This window comes from Typopeltis vanoorti, chromosome 23 (assembly GCF_054136105.1).
Source record: "Typopeltis vanoorti isolate ZY-2024b chromosome 23, IOZ_Tvanoo_1.0, whole genome shotgun sequence".
In the NCBI taxonomy this organism is placed as follows: Eukaryota; Metazoa; Arthropoda; class Arachnida; order Uropygi; family Thelyphonidae; genus Typopeltis; species Typopeltis vanoorti.
In genome coordinates this window covers 26,435,364-26,459,739 of record NC_143571.1, presented here as the reverse complement: position 1 = coordinate 26,459,739, position 24,376 = coordinate 26,435,364, and the positions used below count along the sequence as shown (strand labels likewise).

General features: G+C 35.2%; 2 protein-coding genes and 1 pseudogene across 2 annotated transcripts in view; 1 reads left to right on the top strand and 2 right to left on the bottom strand.

The window, feature by feature from the left end:
- Nucleotides 1-622: 622 nt before the first annotated feature.
- LOC150093704 (transmembrane protein 45B-like) lies at nt 623-3,983 on the top strand. The gene is made up of 2 exons (XM_090412503.1): nt 623-641; nt 3,283-3,983. Exons 1-2 carry the CDS (start codon nt 623-625, stop codon nt 3,981-3,983), a joined length of 720 nt encoding a protein of 239 aa, XP_090268629.1.
- A 5,635-nt stretch (nt 3,984-9,618) lies between these two features.
- Nucleotides 9,619-24,376, bottom strand: part of LOC150093702 (thymidine phosphorylase-like) — a 36,698-nt gene continuing 21,940 nt past the window's right edge. The window contains exons 6-8 of the mRNA XM_090412754.1: nt 23,216-23,446; nt 17,401-17,529; nt 9,619-9,926 (exon numbers count right to left, since the gene is read on the bottom strand). Of these exons, the coding sequence (XP_090268880.1) occupies nt 9,751-9,926; nt 17,401-17,529; nt 23,216-23,446 (536 nt within the window). The 3' untranslated portion in view covers nt 9,619-9,750. The remainder of the gene's footprint in view (nt 9,927-17,400; nt 17,530-23,215; nt 23,447-24,376) is intronic.
- Nucleotides 12,700-13,225, bottom strand: LOC150093703 (rRNA-processing protein UTP23 homolog; annotated as a pseudogene).

Below are 24,376 nucleotides of genomic sequence, written 5' to 3'. Positions count from 1 at the left end.
TTATTTTGTTATGCATATAGCTCATTTATTAAAGTACACCAATACGTCACTATTCTTTTATATGACCTTGATGCAAGCACAGGGTGATCTGGAAAAAGAAAAAAAAGTCCCATTTAAAATCAAGTCTACTTTAAATGAACTCTTTTGTGCGGAGTTTCAAATGAATAAATTCCCCTAAAGCCGCATTCCTGCGTTAGGTGAATGAATTCATGAAATATGGCCGTATTAAATGTTATACAAAAATTTGATGATCGTCCAAGACACTCGGAAACCATTTCTGGTTTCACCCTAAAATTGTAGAATACAAGGAATACAAGACAGCTTCTTTAAAAAAAAAAAAAAAAAGAAGTCAGCCACTCAGAAATGTTCAGGATGCTTTTGTCGATAATCTGTTGTAATTTTCTGTCTTCATTTTGGCACTATCCTATTACACAGGTGGTAGATGTAGAGAATGGATTCATCGCCTGGTATTGTATCAGACCACCATACTGATTATTGGAGATATGAAGTGACTTTAACCATGTTTCTTAACTAGACTTTCCAGAGTATCCAACCATTATGCCACCAGCAGTATTGATATATTGTAGGTTAATAACCTTTCTTGTGTTGGATCAACATAAAAATGACGGCTCATATGGCAGGTATTATTATTATGTGAGACACTTCCATGGAGTCAAATGAGTGTATGTGGAAGAGCACTCACTCCACACCACACGACCCATCTTCTGTACCACTTAATCCACCGTCTATAGACACTGCACCACGGTACATAATTCGCCATCCCCACTACGACTCACTAATAGTATTTCTCATTTATAATATTTTTGTCTGTTAATTGCATGTGCTCTCTGGCTTATTTTCCTGAATGTGAGATGAAAAAGTTGTTTCCAGGAGAACTCACCCTACTACCTTCGCATGAGAATCAGCAAACTCGCCTTTAATTGAAGTAGTCCATACAGAGATTTCTCTCGTAACGTGTGCATCGAACTCAGGTCTTTTCCAATCGAGGGGTACATTGTATTCCATACAATATACCCTTCAATGATCTTATCAGCCAATCACATCACGATTCCTTATCTTATCTTGATCTTGTCACTAGTTCCTCCCCTACCACTACCATTGCTCCCTCTGGCCTGACTGTACACGCACAATCACACACACAAATACGTACGTCCGCACACAAATTAAGAGATCTAGACCATTCCTTATATCGCAGACTGGATTTAAGCTAAGATCTCTCTTCCCCAGCCGAAAAACAAGAAATCAGACAAAAAGACTATATTATTAATATTAAAACGGAAAGTAAAATGTTTAATATGTCCTAGTTTAGGTATTTCAGTGTTTACAATAATTCAAGAATTGACGGCAGAAGCAGACCAATTCTGATGACAGTGTACTATAACTATTAACTGCGTGAGTTCTTCTGGTTGGTTTGCTTATTTTCCGTGCATCCCAGACAGGATTCGAACCTAGAATCCTTCCAACCGAAAGGTAAATGTTTAGTCGTTTCTCGCCACCGGCACTCTTGAACCACGTTCACCAATTTGCTCATAATATTGACCAGAAAATGCAATTATTATTAGGAAAGACTGACCAAACGCAGGAATGTAAGTCTGATTCAGATTAATTCTGACTTTGCTCAGTGAGTATAGTACTTATTAACTGCAGCTAGTTAATAAGAGCTCCAGGTGCTCCAGAAACACATCAGAGATTCCTTCCTTTTTCCTATCACTTACACACAAATGCCTCTGTTGTGCTTTACGTTTTCCAATCACTCAAGTGCGCGGGTACGGGAAGTGATATAAAAGAATCTGTTTTTACTTAGATTTTGAACTCTGCCTTAAGATATATACATCTGCTTGGAAAGAAGTCAATCATAGTACGAGGAACAAACATCCATAGTGCTCACCTTAATAAGGTGTAGAGCCTCCTTTCGTTGCGATGATTGCAGCAATCCTACGGGGCATACTTTACACAAGATACGATAGCAATCAATGGGAATTTTGGACTATTCTTCCTATAATGAGGTCCTGGACTGTTGTGGGGCGGACGTCCCTTGACCTCATTTGACGCTCCAGTTCATCCTGCAGATGTTCAATAGGTTTGAGATCAGGGCTCTGTGGAGGCCAGTCAAGTGTGGTGAAGTTCATGTCCACAAACAACGTATTTACAGCAGCATCAGCCTTATGACACGGTTCATTGTGTGTAGAAACGCCACAAGTTAGGAAGCATTCCATTGTCCAGAATTCTCAGATACCTCTCGGAGTTTAATGTTCGTGGCACCATAATCAGAGATCCGTGGCCAAACCAGGAAAAACAGGATCATACCATCACACCGCCACCTCCAAATTTAACAATTGGGGTTACGGACTCTGGTAAGACGCTCACCGATCATCCGCTACACCCACACCCGTCCTTCTGCTCGGTAGGGGGGGGGGGTAGCTTGATTTGTGGCTCCATAACACAGCTTTCCAATCTTCCACGCCTCACTGTACACTTTGCACCACTGAAGACGAACGACGCTGTATGTTGGTTCGGGTAGTGTAGGACTTAAATAATTACGGTCCTACCATGAAAACCCAGTTTTCATGGTAGTAAAAACTGGGTTGTGAGCCTCGGTTCTGAATGTTTTTGTGCACATTTGTGTTTCTGTTGATGCCCTGAACTCCGCATTGAAATGTGTCGGCCAACGAATAGCGGGTTTTACATATTATCTTTCATAGCATCCTACGGGCACGTTAGGTGAGTGTGGTGGGGTCCACTGCGGATTGCACTTGCAGTTGACTCCATGCTCTGCCATCTCAATATGTATCACTGATTATTGACCTGGGATGGCCCAGTTTGTCAACAATTTGTGGAACAGATAGGCCTGAAACATGGCATCCTATCACAACGTCTCTTTCAAACTTCGTCAGTTCCTTTCTCGCAGCCGTTTCACAAGGACACAGTTGCACTGACTTGGGAGCATCATATTCCTTTAATTTATATCAGGCTACAAACACGTGACTCGTTACGTGGCACGATGCACCTTACCCATGGAGGTGTCCGTTAACTTATTTCCAACCAGTGTGCGTGTGTGTAATATTGATGTAATGTTTGTATTTAACTTTTTTATTAAACATTATTAAAGACATGTGATGAGTACATGCGAATTTGTTTATTTCAGAACTGAGAAGAACAGAACAACTTTGATAATATATACATCACATATTCTCTTCTCCTATTATTCATGGGCTCCTTCATTGGTCATATATTACCTGGTTCAGTATTCCTTTTGATCAGTATTTGGTGAACATTTAGATTTTGTCCGACTAATAAGACAAGATAAAAAGACAAGGTATCTTAGTACAGCAACGTTTCCATCTCCATGCTGTAGAAAATTTCCACTGGAAAGTATTATTAAGATCGTGTTTATGTCTGTCGGGATTACAGGAGAAGCATTTTATGGATTTGTAAATGGAACGGTTGTACGTATTGGAAATGCACAACATATTACCATGTACTTTTTCTTCGGACTGAATGGCCTGACAGATATTTTGATGTTTTACAAATTTCCTCTTCCACCCGATTCCGACTATTTTACTGGAATTATGGTATTCTGTGTAGAAGCCTTGCTATTTAAATTTCACCTAGAAGGACGCAGTAAACTGGACGTTCACGTACATATGCTTTTATTATATGTTATAATTGCCACTGCATTTGCGAGCGCCGCTGAGATGAGAAATCACAGTGTCATATACCCGGTAGTAGTTCGAATTCTACTCACCTTGGTACACGGTACCTGGTTTTGGCAAATTGGCTTTATCCTTTACAACCCAATACCTGATGCAGAACCCTGGAACCAATTTAGCTTCGACTATGTGATGCTTATTACTGTGATATTCATTTGTCATCTTGCAGGAGCATTCTTTTTCATAACCTTACATGGTTCAAATATAAATACACAAAAGTTTATCACATTGCAGATGATCATAGCAACGTGAACGTTAAAAAGTTTCAGGTATTAACCACAAATTCTCCAATTGTAATGGAAAGCCCATACTTATGTGACCCTACTGAAAAAGAGGATTGCATTCCTCTACTGAAACAAAACACAGTTTAAACTCCAATATCGATTTTTTGGTTAAAATCTTGAAACATTAATATGGTGGATCGAAAAGAATTTCGCTATGTTAGAAGAGAAATGGAAGAAAAACTGGTTTAAGCTTATTTGAATAAGTGGACATTTCTTTTAAAGGCTACTTTTAGAGAAAACACTTTTCGAGTTTGTAACTGTCTCTTTGCGAACGATTGTGTTAAAGAATTACCTTGCAAATTTGCTCTTAACAGTGCTTTAATTCATTTTGTCAAAAATGATTCGTCAGTATTTCTGATGATTTTATAAAATATATGCAGTAATCAAATATAAGACGACTTTTTTAAAGTCTAACCGTGAAGAACAATTATATAATTTTGTTTATATTTTGCTAATTAGGTATTCCTATATTGCCAATTCCTGTATATTTCCTATATTGCCAATTCCTATATAGTGACTGTATTGCCTATTCTAAATTTCCTAATCTATGTTGATAATATCTTAAAATGTAAAGCGAACGATGCACTCATAAACAAATTAAAAAGTCGTAATAATATGTTTAAAGAATAAGGTGTGATTCATATAATGTTGTAGTGTACTCTATACAACATCTTCAATTTTATATCTACTTATTGTTGTTGACATGGATTAAGAGAATTAAGTTTAATAGTTTCAAATGCGTTGTAAAGTGGTGTCTATTAGTAGATATTTCGCGTCTGCTTGTAGAGTTGCACATGCATATCGTTTTATTATGCTCTTGAGTCGTTGTTTATCTTTGTTTTCTCTTTTCATATAATTTTTTTCCCAATTTTTATGATAATTCCACAAATCTAAGAGGTAGCTTAACCTATATTACTGATATCAGTAATATAGGTTAAACGTTTATTTACACTCTGTTGACATAAGTAATTAGACATCTTACGTGGCATGCACATTTCGGATCTTACCACATGCAAATATTCAGGGAGTGTCTGTGAACGTCTGGTAATCAAAGGTGGGATGTGGTGCGGGTTTCGCACTGTATTCAATGTCAAGATGCCAAATTCGGCTGAACTGACAGACTTACAAAGTCGGATGGTAGTTGGATGTCACATCTGTAGTCTTTCTAACATTGCTACCCGTCTCATTATACCGTAATCCACCGTTGATGGTGCTACCACAGCAGGAAAACGCCCTGAGAGGCCACCCACACTCACTGATCGAGATCGACGAGCTCTGTCTCGGAATGTTCGAGCATCCAGCACGTCATCAAACGCGAACCTCGCAGTCACCTGCAAAATGCTTCAGGAACATCTGAAGTGAGAGTTGCATATCTTAAGTTACCAGGGCAGAGCTGCTGCGAACAAGCCACACATCATCCTCCCTCAACCCCAAACGACGTTGGACTGATGTCTTTGGCACTGTTCCTGGATTGTAGATGATTGGAAAAAGGTTTGGAGCGACGATTCACGCTTCCAACAGCACTGCATGTTCGAGACTGGTTTCCACGACACAACGTTGACGTGTTGGATTGGCCGGCCCAGAGTCTAGACCCCAATCTCATCAAACATCTCTGGGGCGAATTAGAACGCCGAATTCGCTGCAAACCATATCGGCCGTTATCAGCAATGGGGATAGCTTGGCACGAGAAATGAAAGAATATTTCTGTTGCGACGTATCAGAAATTGATTGAAAGCATGTACCGAAGGGTAGTTACTGTTATTCAGGCCAAACGTGGTCCCACTCGTTACTATAAATGTAATTAAAATGATTTTTTTTTATCACAACTAGGTGTCCAGATACTTTTGTCAAGATAGTGCATATATAAATGGAAAATTATATGTCTGTACTAGCAAAACTGCCAAGACTACTTAATAGTTTTAGAAATGAAAACAATTTGAGCGTGTACAATATTTAGTGGTGCATTTAAAGCTCTTACATAGTGTAGTTTGGACTAGAGCGATACACGATAAGATATTCCAATTTGGCGCTCATACATAATAGTGAACTTTCGCAATTCGAAATCGGCGTTTGAATGAACACCATTTCCAACTGATTCAGTATTTTATCTCAATGAATAACGGCCTTCTAAATGGTATATCACTTCGTATTATGCAACCGTCTAACTAGGTTTCAAATATATACTTTTCTGAAGCATACACACCGAAAGGCAGATGTTAAAGAGAATGGTGGTCATATACTGCATTGTCTACACCAAATCAACCTAATTTAGAATAATGAGTTTATTGTACTAAGGCCTATTATTTAGACTTCTTTCACGACGATATGATCTCCGAAGGATTTCTCTTCAACTAACACAGTTATGTAATTTTTTCCAAAGCAAGTAGAGTATCTGAAGTTCCATAAACCATTATCAATTATGGAATATTTCTTATGGATGTTGATAGGCCCTGCTTACAAGATTCAATATGTTATGTTGTGTTGCGTTATGTTGTGTCTGAGAATATTTTGGTACAACCATGATCTGAAGATCATGGTTATGATCGTCGACAAGGAAAATTCACTGTGAAAACTTCTTTTTTTCTCTTCTTTCCGAGAATCATTAATTCTCGGATGAAATCTGAGAAGTAATGATTTTTATTGGTGAAAAAGATCAAGGCTACTCTGTGATTAGTGCTAATCAAGAGGTGGCAAAATTCGACCTTCAGATACCTTACCTACGTTGGGAATGTGTACTAACTAAAGCGAAATCCCCCAGAGATTACCAGATCATTGTGGAAGAGGAGTAACTAATAGATTGGCCTTCATATAATAAACTCATGAATCTGGTTTTCCTAAAATGATAATTGGAAGTGTCCTGTAGCAACAATCTCAGGAGGACAGAAATTAGCTAGCTGTTTGTGGAGCATACGATGAAATAAGTTATACGTCATCAAACTTTTCTGGTTTTCCCATATCGTTTGTATGCTTTGTATCCTTTGTATCTAGGAGTTCTGAGAACTTCTTTTAGAGGATGTTGAGAGAAATTGTCCGTAATTTTTTGGGTTTTTTGTTGTTGTTGTTATAACCATTCAATTCAATAGAGCCACTTGTTTGTCAGTTTCCAATTTCTGTTGAAGAGATACTTCAGGAGAGCAGATTTTGTGTGTTGTTGATACTAAGGCTTTCATAATAATTCCGTATTTTTAAGATGGATGGTGGACACATAATAGGAATATAGTAACCCGTAAAATTTGGTTTGCTGTAGACCCAGAAGTGATCTTAAATATAAATAAATCTATAATTTCAGATGGAAATTCTTCGAATGAAAATTCTGTGTCAGCATGCGGACTATTTGTGATACAATATTGAAGATGACCATAATTATTTCTGAAGATTTGAGATTTATGCCTTTTATCTGTGAGAGAATATCTGTATTTTTTTTTTAATCAAAGAAACCTAGTGACCACTTAGAGGACTGAGTATGTTAGACGAAAATTTTGAGATTTTGTATGTAGAACTACCTGTAGAATCATTAATAGCACAATTGTTTTTATGGAGTTTTTATGTCATATAGATTCCCGACTGCTTTGCTTTTTTTCTTTTTTTTTTTTGTGGAATCCCTACTCATTACAGAAAGTGGGCGAAAGTGTGGAGACCCTTGTTACACCTTCAATTTGTTTAAAGAGCTAGTTGTTTCAGCTAAAATACTTTAGGTGCAAAGCAAGCAGATGGATTTCTCATATGTTCAGTTTACCGTAAGCCCACACATACATGGAGATATCAAAATGCCACTTCACACCACCATCCTGCCCAAGAACTTGAAATTTTTAAAACTTTAGCTTCCAGGTCAAAGCGAATTTCGTCCTCAGTACCAGCACTGTATCTTGAACAAAAGGCTTTACTCATATCATTCCCAACAAAATGGATACAACAAAATACCCTCGCCAAATTCAAAAGAAAAAAAAAGAACAACAAGTCTCCATTCTCCATTGACTATACATCTAAGGCAAAATGATAAACTTGGCTCCCTCCTGAAACGACATAGAATCAGAACGGTATACCAACCTCGAAACAAAATGTCTACCTGCCTAAGACAAATCAAGGATCGCCTAGATCCCCCCCCCCCCTCTCTTTTCCAGGCATCTACAGCATCCCCTGCCAGTGTGAAACTCAATATTTCGGACAGACAGGATGAACTGCTTTGGTCCGAAAAAAAAAAAGAACATAAAAGATACACACTATCGCAACATGCATCAGAGAAAGACTTTCATAAGATGCAAGAAAGCCAGGCTACTTTAAAAATCTCAGTTTAAATTGGGGAAACTGTTCCTAAAAGAGGCACAAGTTTTACTGAACCCTGTTAACTGTAACAGAACGGACGGTATGATTTGAAATAGATTTTGGCGCATTGCCCTGTCTATCCATCAACATCAATAGCAATAATCACTACGAAGAGTACCATAATATATTGTAACCTGCACAAATAATGTGAAGGTTACAGTATATTATGGCAGGATAGAAGAAACGGAAAAGGCGAAGAAAATTTTAAATTTTAACTGATGAATCTTATACGTTATAGTGGAGAACTTGGAAGGAAGGAGTAACCATAGCATGGTAGACATTTGTGCCATTTGGGGTGTGGCGTTAAGGTAAATATTTGGTATTATGCTTGTGTAGGCCAGGGTATATTCAAAACATGAGACCAAAATGTTTTAACGAATAAAATTAAGGTGGTGGTCATTATAGGTAACTTTAAATATCGTAATATTGATTGGGCGCACCAACCTCTTGATACATAAGAATAAATAAAATAACTTTTTCGAATTACACTGGTGTCCAAAACTAAGAACGAACACTATTTCTGAAGATTACAACCACAAATTCAGACGAATCAGCTTGTGACAATTTGTATAACTGAAGTGAATGTTCCCAAACTACAGTCTGACTGCCTCGTGGTCTCCTATATTTAATTCCACATTTTTTCGTCCTGATTGAAAAAGGTATGTACCTAACATCCTTCCTCCCAAAGGTTAATACCACATGGAGGCACATTCTACAATTTAATCACTAAATCTAACATATGGGATGTCCGTATTATCTTTTACCACATGCTGTGCTAAGTGATATTCTCTAAGTTTGTATAACTGTTGTTGTTGTGCGAGGGCATACAACTGATTGTATGCCCTTCATACAATCACTGAATCATATAACTGTACAGCAGCACAGTTATATGATTCAGTGATTCATATAACTGTGCTGCTGTACGAAAGTATATAACTTATGAGCACATTCGATCTCCAGGATTTAAAGGGCGACAGGGTTCTAAGATGATTTGAGGCCTGTGAAAATTTGACTGTGAGGACCGATAAGTGACTGTGGCTTATGGGGGAGGGGGTTTATGAGAGAAACATATACAGTAAGTTGATGAGGTGGATTTGTAGGATTTATAGGATGGATGGGAAATGTTTCAGTGAGAGGGGGAAACAATCCTGGGTTATTCTTGGAAGTTGTATAATAGTTCAGTCAACAGGGGAGCTTCTCGCTCCCCTGCTGATTGACCTGTGTTTAAAATGAACATATATTCATTTTAAATACAGTTATAAACGAAAACAAGAAAAACATTATTTCTGACTGTTTCTTTTATTGACAAACGGTTTTTATGTCTCTTAATACCATTGTATTATGCATTTTATATGCTGACATAGAAAAATGGAAATCATTCCTTTTTTTTTTTTTTCAATATTTACAATGAGTTACTGATTGGAGTTCGAGTCTTTCTTCTTCTTCTTCCCCTTTGATGGACTTCTTATAATATCAAGAATTCTACTTCGTATTGCACCGTCCTGTAAGAGAATTGCTTTACTCAGATACTTCATTTGAGTTTCACTCAGAGAGCTACTATCGTGATGAACCTTGACCCAAACGTCCCCTGAAATCAAAACAGTAATTTCGTTGTATTATTGAAATGTTTAAATTCTTTTACACTGATTATTTTCAAATATTACATGAATAGTGATCGTAAGCTTAAAAGAAACAAAGAAACGTGTAACATCTACCCACAGAGATCTCAGTCGTAAGATCTCTGTGGATTGACTTTGACTAGCTATTAAGTGTTTTAGAAGGCAAAAAATGAAAATAAATGGCAACAAGTACATTGACTACATTTATAATGCTTATAAATGAGCATGTATATTTAAAGGGCCTTATTTCAATTTCTTAAATTTTAGTATTGGAAAATTATTTTAAAATTGTATTTTCTTTTTAAACTAATAGATATAATAGTTCCGAGGAACCTATAGATAAAGACTAATATTATACAGAGTCCGTCAAAAAATGCATACACACTTCAGCAAAAGAAAAACTATAAAAATTGTAATACTAAATTTATACAGACATCAAAGGATGAATAAAAGTTACCTTTGACTTCTACAATTACACGAGGTCCTCAAAGTGGTTACCATTAGCTTCCAGACACTTATTATTACGGCGAATTACTGCTTGGGGTAACGTTGACCAAAGTGTCCAGTGAGATTGCTGCGCATGCCATTTCAATTTCTTTCCGAAGGGCCACCAGTGTAGCTGGTTTTCTTACGATACACTACATCCTTTAGAGTCTCCCCATAGGTAGAAATCCATGAATTGTTAAATCAGGAGAACGTGGGGGGGGGGGGCTCACCTCTTCGTCCTATCCATTGCCCCTGCAAACTCTCATCGAGGTAAGCTCTCATCATGTCTTGGTGGTAGTGCGCCATCTCGTTGGAAGAGAAATTGATCATTCTCATAAAGTGCATGAATGACAGGTAAAATGGATGTGCGTAGCATGTCTGGTACCCTTGACAAATAACAGTATCTTCAAAGAAGAAAGAACTTCAATAACATTCTCAAATTTGAAATACCACTTAAAAATGGTTTTGCGTTCCTCGAACGACGATCGTGCCTCGGCCATTTTGTTTGAGAGTCCTACCGGTCACGTGTTGATGCTAGTATTTATGTGAGTAACCACATATTTTGAGAGAACATCATACTACACATTGCTACCGTAATTCGATCAAACTGCGAAAAAAAGTCCATAGATGGCATCTGTTAAAATGTGTATGCATTTTTTGACGGACTCTGTATATTAAAATTAATAAAGAATCTTTCCCTACACGCTGTGTTTTAAAGTGTTAGAAAAACATTTATCCAATCGCATAAAATGGATTTAAGAACCTGACCGCCGGAACAGCATGTTTCCTCTGTATCCTATTTACTGTTCTTAAGACTTATTTTTTGTTTCGGTTTGATCACTGCATCATATATTCTATACACCAGACCGAGCTCTAGTTAGTTGTTGTTTTTCTCCATTGGAGAAAAACAGCAATTAACTAGAGGAATAAATTCTTTGCTTTCTTTGTTAGAGGATTCTAATTTCACAACGACTGTGATTAATCTGAAAATCATAATTAAACCGCTACCTATTTCTTTGTAAACAACATGTCTTTGTTTATATATATATATATATATATATATATATAATCACTTCTCTAAGAGGCCTGCTGTTTTATCGATAATCTCATGACATAATTCATACGAGAAAAATATCAAGGTAAGAAACATAAATAGATGAAAAATGAATATACAAGTTTAATATACAGGTGAGAAATGAAACATTTCTCACCTGTGTATTTAAGTTTGTAAATCGACTTCTCGAAAACCCAATTGCCCCCACTTTTGGCGCATATCCAGAAAGTATTGAACAAACCCTTAAATTAAAATATTTTATTTCTTTTATGTATATAATTTTGTTTTCTTTATAACTGATGAAACATTAATAGATATTAATAGAATCCTGATATAATCGTCAATCAGACACGCGACTATTCAATTTCAGACAGAAAAAAAAAAAAAAAACTAATGTAAGATGAAACTTCCATGAAATTTAATGCTAGGTAATATTGCAGTATAAATTATTCATGCGACGTTAATATTTATAGACATAAAAAGAAATTATGTAATGTAACATAATGACTAGTAATAGCACAGCAGCAGTGCTGTTACATGTAATAAACAAAAATAGTGAATTTATGATTGAGTGCGACAACTGAAGAACATAATACGGGAACTTACCTATGAATCACATAGTTAAGTTCATGTATTTTGTAATTTAGCCCGGATTATGTATTTCATGACGGAAGCAGCTGGCTAGAGATAAATCATGTTATTTACTGGTTGGGTTAAAAAGAAAGGGTGAACTTTTCAACACAGGCAAGTCCCACTTTGACGTGCTTTTCAGTATCGATACTTGATAATTCAAATTAGTGGGGAATTTTTTTAAATAAATATTAAAACGAATTCAAATTCTTTGAATTAATTTTAATATTTTAATACAATAACCATAAAATAAAAGTATTTTGTAAATTAAACGTTATTTAATTGTTTTAATTGTTGTCAACTATTATTATTAAAATATTTTTTTTGTTATTTATTATACAATTTATTTAAGATATTACATTTTTATCATGTTAGTATATTTTTTTTGCATCTTTCCGAATATTTACTTCTTCTATGTCTTTTCCTCTTGTGCATCATTGAGTAATGTTTCACAGCTTCAGATAACTGGTGTGTTTTCTTCTCTTTGTAAGAAAGTGGATTAGGTTCTTTGATCTTTTTTCTTTTTCTTTTATTTTGCACACATTCAGCAAATATTTTCTTTTTTATTTTTGTCAAAACACTTGTCTGATAATTTGATGGTTCAAATTTCTCACTGGGTTTTGGGCCATTAATGTTTCAGTGATTGTCGATGGTTTTTCAAGTATAATAGCATTGGGCTTCCTATAAAGAAGAGGAACTCCCAGATTTTCTCTTACTTTGTCACTCAGTTCTGGGTCTTGTGTTGTTGTGAAGTAATGACAGTGATTGCCATTTTTAACATAGAAAGCAGATATTCAGTTGCAGATAATGGATTTTTCTCATGTCCACATTCTCTCACCGGAAACTGTTTTAGAACTGACATTGCACCATATATTCCAGAGCCAAGTTTCTCAATTTCTATTATGACACAAGCGGTAGTCATCAGCTTCACTTCGCCATCCAAGTACTTAGTCGCCTGCTCTCGTATGTTTACTTTAAACTGTAGAGCTGAGTAACAAAACGTACATCAACGAGAATTTGATATCATAGGCGAAATCCAAAGTTGACTTTATAAAACGATAAATAACGATTTACACGCTTATGTCTAGTAATTTTCATTATGGAAAACACATATACTTTAAGCGTTAGCACAAATCCTTCCCATAAAAAATGTTAATGATAATAATAATAATAATAATAATAATAATAATAAGATTAATTATTATTTAAATTAAGGGGATATTAGATCCCACATTGTTTTAAAACCGAATAAGAAACTCAAAGATTGGAATCAGAGAGTTTCATGCGGAATATAGTATAGTATATAGTATAGTATAAAAACTATAAAAGTATCGGCGAATACTAGCGTGAGCAAATGCAAGTAGTCCTAGAACGTAGTACAAACACAGGCAACTCGTTGCAAAGGTGGGGAAAATTAATACCAAAGGGTATAGCGAAAAGAACTTATACTGTATACTCTGCTATACGAGTTGTCCAAAAGGTGCACCCATTAAGTTACTTAAATATAAAGAGCCCACAGGCTTCATTTCGGCGATATAAACATTATTTAAATTAAGGGGATATTAGATCCCACATTGTTTTAAAACCGAATAAGAAACTCAAAGATTGTACTACATTCTAGGACTACTTGCATTAGCTCGCGCTAGTATTCGCCGATACTTTCATAGTTTTTATACTATATTCGGCATGAAACTCTCTGATTCCAATCTTTGAGTTTCTTATTCGGTTTTAAAACAATGTGGGATCTAATATCCCCTTAATTTAAATAATGTTTATATCGCCGAAATGAAGCCTGTGGGCTCTTTATATTTAAATAAGATTAATATTAATAATAAGCTGTTTTAAAGTAAGAAAAGTGCTTCTTTAAGTTACTTGAAAATCATGTCTTACCGTAGCCTACATTTTAATCAGATGGTCACATGTGGGCAAAGAATTAGAGTATAAGCACATAAATGTTTTCCTATAAAAAGGCATTTACAATTAAGGACTCAGGGAACTCTCTTTCCTGCTATGTTGTTAGGCACAGCATTTCCCTAATTCTTTGAGATTGATGGCATATGAAAGATCGTCATAAGGGATCTATTACAGTGTAAGATGTTTCTAGGGAATGCTGAAAGTCACATAGTATTTAAAATTCATATTTTCCTGAAAAGTACACACCGTTAGCATGTGTGCTTATATTCCTGCATTATACAATGTGTTGTTAAAAGTATTTGAACACAGGGCCGCCGAGAGGAGGTGACATCTGAGACTTTTGTCACGGACTCAGCATCGAAAAGGGCCCCGACGTGTCACATAACTGTGTTTATAATGCATGGTTTTAATTATCGTAATAATACAACAATGATCAAGGATAATGGCACATCGAGAATGATACTGTGTTTTGTTTTAGACAGACGGCTACGCTCTTCAGCTCGCCGTGAGTGTCCGGAAGACAGTGATTCTCTCGGCGCAGATCGTTGTAGTTATAGCGGGTGATGACGTTAGTAAGCGTTCGTGCAAGGTTGTTGCAGTCAGCTGCGCTAGCGCTAGCTAGTAATTGCATTCACAGTAATGTTCCCTGCCAGAACGCTTCGTTCTTGTTAGTATTTTAATAGACGAAGGTTTTGTGATCGTTTGTAAAGTGTGCAACTGTATAGTATAGGCCTTGCACTAAAATATTTTTAATAATAAAAATTTAAAAATTCTCTTTTTATATAATGTTTGTATTTTGTATGGTATGTAATAATGTATCGGATTTTGAATTTATTGTACACTTTTTAAATAAATGTTTAATGTTTTATATGACTTTTTTTATTAAACAAAAGTGATGCACTTTTTTAAGTGGGGCACGGACCACAGACTTGTCACGGGCCTGAAAATTTCTCTTGGTGGCCCTGTTTGAACATCCCAGCAAAAGCTTGCATAATGCAAATTGAGGTTATTGAATGATGTATCTTGGCTTTCTAGGAAGAATATATTTATAAGGGAGATGTCAAGTTAGTCATCACGTTCGTTTTTTAATTAAATGAACTCCTGTTATAAAGCTTAAGCTCCACAGAGATGAACTGTAATAGTTGCTGTGACGCTTAAATCCACAAAGATTGATCTCTGAATTGCCAGAAGTGGATACAATTTGGAACGATGAATCTCGCTGCAGTAGGTTTTCATTTGCAGAACCTGCATATAGTTGTGCCATCCTGGCGAATGCCTTCCTGACTATGAAGCATGATGGGAGAGGTTGCCGGGATATGGTGATGTCTTTTGTTATGGAATTGATCCATTGGGTTTTATCGATATCGTCACCAATTACCATTCCCCAACAATAGCTTGGTTTGAGGATAACATCGAGCATCTAATGGCGTGGCCAGTTCCAATTCCACATTGCAATTCTACTGAACCCTTGTAGAAAGATGTGTAAAGAATCGTCTCCGGAGGCCATTATAACGTGCAGAATGCAAAACAGTTCTGCATTAAGAATGGAGTCCAGAAGTACATGGAAGGTAAACATAGTAAACGTACACTAAAATGCTATGATATAGGCTAAAGATGCAAGCACATTATTTAAAAAAAAAATTTTTTTTTCGGTATTTCATTGCTTTCGACAATGCAGTGTATAACTTTATCAATTTGTAAAAGCATCTAACTTACTGCAATTTTCCATGCGTACACTATTTAGTGTTAAACAGGAAGATAGGATGCTTGTTATAATCGAAGACTGACCATTGTTTGCAGAATCCAGTCAATTCAAGATTATGATAATCATTTATCGTTTATCTCTTTTTTTTTTTCGTATTCGTGATCATATGACATTTTATAACCAAACGACTTTTAAACTAATTTAGTTAGTCTCATGACCATAGCTTATGGTCCTCAAATGCGTACATTTATTATCGTTTCAGAGAAAATTCTCCACTTTCGTCTCTGCAGAGGTAGCAAGAACCTCTTTCAAGAAGGTTAATACCTTTTATTTGAGAAAGAGGAGGAGGTTTTGAGCCTCCGTAGCGCTCAGTCGGTAAAAACGAAGTCTTTGGGTTGGAAAGACCTGGATTTAATCTTCTAGGAAGCAAAGAATCTTTATCAGGGCTTTTCAACTGGAGGTGAGTTAGCCAGTCTCATACGGCGGTGGTAGGATATTTTCCTCCCTGAAACTGGGGGGGGGGGGGCTTCATTCCGCAACCAAGCAAACCAGTCAGTAAAACACACGCCATTTACAGACTCAAGAGTATTTATAAGCATTGGGCTAACCACCTTGTCTTCGAATAATGATTACAAAATCCAAGGCTACTTGAAAGGTCATGGGCGCTTAAGTGCCTGTTAGAGAAACTAGTGATGATCATGATGATGGAGGCGATTTTATTTGTATAATGCATAAACCTGAGTTTTTTTGGCGCCCTTGGCAAATTCGTAGTTACGCTCTTTTTTGTTTTATGATAATTTTTACGATTATTCGAGTATTTCCCGACCCACGAACTAGGAATCAACTCATATCAGCGCACAGGATTAACCTCTTATCGATTTAATTTCTTCCTCGGTATTTCGGCTGAACACTGAGAAAGAACTAAATCTATTTTTTCAATGTCAGAGCAGGATTCCCCAAAAACTCCGGTATCATTACTAATGTTATCGATTTTCGAGGCTTGGTGCTGTTGACATAAAAAAGGAAAAAAAATTGAATGCCAAACAATTCTTTACCCATGGAAGACTGCATGTCATAAACACAATACAGGGAACATCAGAAGTTGAAGAATTATCCGATCAACTTCTGATGTTCCCTGTATTGTGTTTATGACATGGACATTAACCATCGGCGTTGCTGTTACAAATGTTTGGCAAAGAGACATGTTTGGCCTTAGAAAATACTGTATACTCCAAAATGAGCAAAATAGTTCGTTTTCTTAAGTATTTTTCGTAGGTATCAAAATATTAATATTTTCATACACTTCTAGATGGGAAAGTGGCTTGAGAAGATTTTGTAACACCCAAGATCTCTAATTATATATATATATATATATATATATATACTTATTTTTTCATGGAAAATAGCTAATTTTTAGTTAATTGATTTTTCTAATTGCTTAAAAGCAATTAGAAAATTGCTAATAATTAGTTAATACTTTAAATTTGCGGTAGAGTTGTTAGGCTTCAAATTATGGATGTTTAAAATAATATGGATGAATACAATATATGGCGTCCATGTTGCGGACTTCAAAATTATGCTCGATTACTGCTCGCAAATTAATAGGAATTTAAGTTTTTGCTTTGTTCTATCAGTACAGGAAAGTTATTCTCACCCTTTTTAATGGTATCTCCACACTGGAATTTCAGCTCCAAACCCACTGCGTAGTTTAACTTCTTACTATGATCCATTTCTTCTTTCCACACTCTCGCTAAGCATTCGGCATCAATGTATCCTATACGACCTATCCAACAAGGCAATGAAAAATGTAAAAAATGTAGTAAAAATGAATTCCATTTTGCAAGTCAAATAAATATAATTTCGCAAGTAAAGATGCGCAATCCCTGAACATGTTGAGATTTAAGAAACAGACAGGTCGTCTCTGTAAAAACATTATTAAATAGTAAAGAAAATTGTGATTATGATGATACCAATTCTTATTCAGTCATTTAAAGAGGTAAAATAATTAAGAAAACCTTATTGCTACTTTATTTTGCAGCTATATTGAACTAAAATAAATTAAAACACATTATTGTCTGCATTATTAGCTTTTAGGAGAGATTGCTTATAAAACATAAAAAAGATTATGCACATTATTAGCTGTTCACAGTTTTTTTTTTTTTTTTTTTTCAGTCAGCATTATCATGGTCATCAATTTCCCTTCACATTAATTTGTTATTTGTAGACTAATATTGTTATATCTTATATTTGGGTCATTAAGGCATTTCTAATTGTATCAACCTTTATGACTGCAAGAAAGTAATCCAGATCATTCTCTGTGTCTGCTTTCCTGCCATCATGAACTTAAACACCTGTTTTGTTAACATTTCCTCTCATGGTCTGTTTAATTGTCTATACCAGTGTTTCCCAACCTTTTTGAAGTCGCAGACCCCTTGTAGCGAATGCTAATATGTCGCGGACCCCTGTAGCGTATTAATTCACCGCGACCCCCATAAAATCCAAAATGGAAATTTTTTTTCCATTTTGGATTTTATATAAAATATCATCTTTATGATATTTACATATCATAAAGACTGATCGTTGAAGAATTTGGCAGTACATACAATAATAGAGATCCATTAAATGTTAAATAAAAATTTCAAAATGTATTTTTCTTTACTTGAGTATCGATATGTATTTGGTATTTGCGCCAACTGAAAAAATCGTGCGATGATAATAATAATGAATGCAAAAAAGTACTACTATTGCTACTCAAATATTTCGTGTTGGTGAGATGTTACGATGAAATGGGAGATCGTGCATGTACTCTGAAGAAATCTGAGATTACGAGTCAGCACCGGAATTCTGCCTTTCAATCGTGTTATGTTATGTTATATTATGAAATTTGCATATATGCAAACATGACTATTATTTGTTCTCGTTTGGTAATGCAACTGCAATGGGAATTTTAACATAATTGGGTCCATACGAAATGTTGTCGAAAAATGTTACGATGTGAATGGAAATACTCTCAAGGAAGTAAATAAACTTTATTATTATTATAATAATTATAATTATAATTATAATTATTATTATTATTATTCCAGGGTCAGAACTTGTCTGACCCTAGAAGAGAGAGACCTAGCAGATCTGAGGGCTCTGAGTCAGTATATATCAGAAGAAACCTTTCTTCTTTGGAGAAGAGCCTCACCTGCTTGACTATGTTGCCTTTGCTTATATCTGTCAGTTCATCTATATACGCTTCAATGGCATGAAAGAGTTCCTGGAATCTGAATGCTAATCTTATCCAGTTTGCTGAACGCATGAAAGAACGTTATTGGTCAGACTGGGAGGAGGTCTGCAAGAGTGCTGAGGTAAGTTCTCATCTTCCAAAGAACACTGAAGAAAAGAAAGAGAAGGAAAAAGAGGGAAAAAAGAAAATTTAAAGGAAACAATGAAAAAATAAGTGATGCTGATGAGAAGGATAAGGAGAAAAGAAAAAGAGAAAGAGCCAAAGAAGGATGGAGAAAAACCTAAAGACAATAAAGAAGAAAACGGAGAAAAGAAGGCTGAAGGAAAAAAGAAGAAAGAATAAGGCTTCTGCCAGAGCATTCCCATTCTTTGAACTTATTAGTGACAGCATAACTGAATTGTCATTACCAATGATGAAAGGTCATCTTCATCATCATCATGCGTATCAAGGATTTAGGCCTAGCATGGCCTGTTCCGGCCTTAGAAGTCATCGTTGAATTAGGAGGACGTCCTGGTTTTCTTTTCCCTAATGGCTTGTACTTTAAGCTTGTTTTGGTAATCTTTCTGTTTTCATTCTTTGAACGTGTTCCATCCATTTATATTTATTTTTTTTAATTTTTTCTATTAACGATTCTTGGTTTAATTCTTTCATAATTTCATCGTTTCTTTTGTGATCAAATAGAGTATACTTCGTAGTTTTTCTCATAAACTTCATTTCTGCTGTTATTAATCTTCGTTTGTCTTTTTGTTTTATTGTCCAGATTTCACTTCTGTACAATAAGACTGGTAGGGCTAATGTATTGTATACTTTTAGTCTGGTTTGTTTTTGAACTAGGTTTGGTTTAAATATTGAGTTAATTACACCTGTTATTCTGAGATCACCTGTTCTTGTTATCTATTACTATCTTAGTTCTTGCTGGATCTTCTCCTTTGAAGGCCATAGGTTTTGATTTTTCTGTTGATATTATCATACCATATCATACCATAATGATGAAAGGTAGTGTGTGATTTATGAACATTTAGAGATGCGAAGTGGTATGTGGTAAACAAACAGGACAATGGTTAGGTGCGAATTTTAACTGGCTGAACTTATTTTGGCATTCCAAGATCAGTATTAGTTTTTCTTGTGTGTGCTTAAGTGATGTGAAGCCTTTTTAGTATATTTACACTTTCTTCCCTTTTTAAATTTAACACATTTGTCAGTGGAGTTGCTCAAGTTTTATCGTTTCTAAATAGGAACAGTTCATAATGGCTTAACTGAGGAGATGATTATGTGCAAGTTGCCTTTTATTGGTGCTACATATTGTTGGGTGCCGGTTGTGTTAACTTCCATATCGAGGAAGTACAGCAATTACTTAGACCAATCAGTATATCTGGAGGGGTGGTTAAGGTTTTGGAGAAATTAGTAAAAATTAGAATTCAGGACTGGGTATGATACTTTATAAGGGGCAACATGGTTTCGTGAAGGGTCTTGCTTCAGTAACCTGCTTACTTTCTATAATAAAGTAACAGTAGAATTGAATAAAGGAAATCCTTACTCAGTAATACTACTGGACTTTTCAAAGGATTGACATGCAATTTATGCATTTGACAGGATTCCACACGGAATCCTGTTGCATAAATTGCATAAATTAGAGCATAAATTGTTGCATAAATTAGAGCAATATGGATCCGAAACTATTGATTTGGATTACAGGGTGGCTGTTGGATAGATATCAAAGAGTGGTTTATGGAAGAGCTGAGTCCAGTAGAAGGCAGGTGACTAGTGGTGTACCTTACGGCTCAGTGCTTGGTCCTCTATTGTTTAATTTGTACATCAATGTGGGAATACTTTGAAGGGAAATATCTACTTGTTTGCTGATGATGCAAAATTAGGAAGAGCGATAGTCAATTCAGATGATTCCAGTTAACTTCCATATCGAGGAAGTTAACTGGAATACTTAGCCACCTTATACTTAGCCACGTTAAACTGATAGCCAGTTACCTTAATCCATATCGTCAATAGGTTGACGATATGGATTAAGGTAACTGGCTATCAGTTTAACGTGGCTAAGTATAAGGTGATGCATTTCGGGATGATGAGATCACATGCTGTTTACTATATTAACGGAACTGAACTGCAAGAAGTTGACGAGGCAAGGGACTTGAGAGTTATTGTGGACAGAGAACTTAAGTTTAAAGGGAATATTGCAATCATTGCCAATACATCACATCAAATTACATAGTTGTTGAAGAACACACTAACAACAGGGATAAGGAAGTTATTGTTCTATTTTATAAGGCATTAATAAGACCCTATTTGGAATTTGGACTATTGCGCATAGATCTGGTCACCTGTATTTCTTGGTGATGAAGAAATGGTGAAACGGATTCAGAGGCGAGTCACAAAGATTGTTGCAGATCTGTGGGATGTTTCCTACGAGGATAGATTGAAGATCTGTGGGCTCCAAAAACTAGCTGATAGACGTAGGAGAGGAGATATGATAGAGGCATATAAATTATTAAAGGGATTTTATAGGATTGATACTGATGACATTTTAAAGACCAGTGCAGGAAGGGAGAGAACGAAGGGCCATCACTGGAGATTGTGTAAGAGTGTGGTTAATAAGGGTGTTAGGACTAAATGTTTTGCCTAGAGAGTTGCGAATGAGTGGAATGCGTTGCCAGAGGTGGTTGTGAATGCTTCGTCTGTGAATTAATTTAAGGAGAAGTATAATAGGTATTGTGTAAATAATGGTTAGTGCCTCAATGTAAGGTCTCCCACTATAAGTCTTTTGATTCCATGGAGACACCGTTATAATAATAATAATAATAATAATAATAATAATAATAATAATAATAATAATAATAATAATAATAATAATAATAATAATAATAATAACCTTCAGGATTTAGTAGACTAGTAAAAATAAATTCATTTAAATAATATATTCATAGTTTTATGAGAACTTGTATAATAATAATAATAATAATAATAATAATAATAATAATAATAATAATAACCTTCAGGATTTAGTAGACTAGTAAAAATAAATTCATTTAAATAATATATTCATAGTTTTATGAGAACTTGTATATGCTCGAGGCACTACTTCCGTCTTCTAAAGAATTGTTCCTATTTAGAAACTGTAACCATTTCTATTTCTCTTGGTGTTCAGAAAAAAGTAACGCACATGATGGTTGACTCTAGATCACCTGTACAATTGCCATTAGTATTTCTATATGACACAGCCTGATAGTGACCAAAACAGATGAAAAAAAAGTAAATCTAGGCACCTTTTTAGTGTTATATTAAATATACTAACAACCAGACTATGCTCAAGTTCGTTTTCTCACCCTCTATACTGGTTGTGTTACAAGGGCCAATGAGAATTATCTTAAAATCTGCAGTCTTTTTTATGCTCATTTTATTTGAGAAAGGCATTGTGATTTATAAGGAATCATTAACTCTTGAAACTTTTCCAACTAATTGTATAATTGTGGCAGTTGATCAGTTTTTCTAAATGCAAATATTTAGAACTAGTCTTCTTACTGAAGAATTAATAAGGCATGTATTATTGCACAGACCTTAAAAAGAACTGTGCATTTTTTAAGCATCTAATATATAGTTTACGGCTCTCTGTTTACCTACTTTTTTATACAAAGATTTAAGAAAATTTTATAGCATCGTATGCATCCCATTTAGTATTTTGAAATGGGGATGTAGTTGAATCTTCCCATAAACAGTCTTGCACTATAACGCAGCACTCCTGATAAACTGTATAAATGTTTTCATAAATCAAAATCAAACCTGTAAATTCACTTCACAAAGAGAAAACGAACTGTGAATCAGGCTTTGTTCATCATTTTATTCATAAGTCATTTAAATCCACCTTTGAAGTGGAGTAAATGAGAAAATCCTATTAAAAAAGTCACTTATCCAAATGGATAATTCCATGAAGGTGACTCATTGAGTCGAGTAGAAATAGATACCTGTTTCATAGGTAAATAGCAGTTATGTAAAAGGTTGATTGTGTCGCATGCAATTAGTTTCATGTGTAAGTTTAGCAAGGAAGTATTTGGTGTTTTAGTCGTATATCTGATTCTTATTTTTTATTATTTATTATTATTTTTTTTTGCATTTGTAACCTACAGCCTGTAAAATGACCTTCAATAAATTTATTATTATTATTATTATTATTATTATTATTATTATTATTATTATTATTATTATTATGAGGATTTAGATATCTTCTTACCTCCTTTTTCATTATAAGTTATGTCTGTTACATGTTTAGCTTTCGGTAGATATTCCAAAGGGTTAGAATTGCCATAACAAAGTTTTTCTGCAATTTCTGGATGTACTCCTTGGGCGATTATCATCTGGTAAAATTTTTTTAGAGCCTCTCCATTTTTTAAAGCCTTCTTTATCTTTTCTGTTCCTTCAGTAATTGTTGAGACCTGTTCGGTCTGATATAACAGCTCAGCACCTATGAAATCAAATAAAAATAAATTCAGAAACTAAAGATACAGCAAAACAAACATCCAGCTGAATGGAGTAAATTTAAAATTTTGGTTTGGATTTTGTATAATTTATGATAAGGCTATGAAGAAGTATATTGTGTCTATCAATCGCATGCATTCACTGACTTGTTTGTCTGTGGCTGGAAGTAAAATCTCCCACCCCCACCTTCTGAGCATGGTTAACTCAGCATCATCTGCAGAGGCCTAGGAAGTGTTCTCTTATCCCTAATAAGTTTCCTTCCGAATGGTTTACCAACGAAAGGAAACATGTTTTACTAAAGTATTACAAAATATTGCATATTTAAGAATCATTTCAGATAATACAACAGATTAATAAAATCAGAATGACTGACCTATTATTGTGAAAAAAACTCTTACGAGGATGGTCTGAAAAGTTCTCGGCTTCGACAATAGATGGCAACACTATCGACACGATTTTTTTCTCTAAGTTGGTACATCTTTCATAAGCATAAGCATTCATGTGAAATTGCAAGTCATTCTATCAAGTGGTTTATTTTATACAGCTGTCTGACTGCATAAAATGTGTTGTCTGTATCCCTTGAAATGGATAAAATTGAGTATCGTGCAGTTATAAAATTCTTTGTAAAGAGAATGTTTAACGCCAAAAGAAATTCATTCGAAGTTCATAAACGTTTATGGGCACTCTTCTCCTTCGTTTTCGATAATTAAAAAATGGGCTGCCGAGATTAAGCGTGGCCGTACCAGCCTTGAAGATGATTCAAGTGAAGGACGTCCAAAAAGTGTAACAACACCAGAAATCATTGATCAAGTGCACGATATGGTATTGGATAACCATTGAGTCAAACTGCGTGAAATTGCTGAGACTATAGGCATTTCAAAAAAACGTGAAGGATATATTTTGCATGAAGAATTGC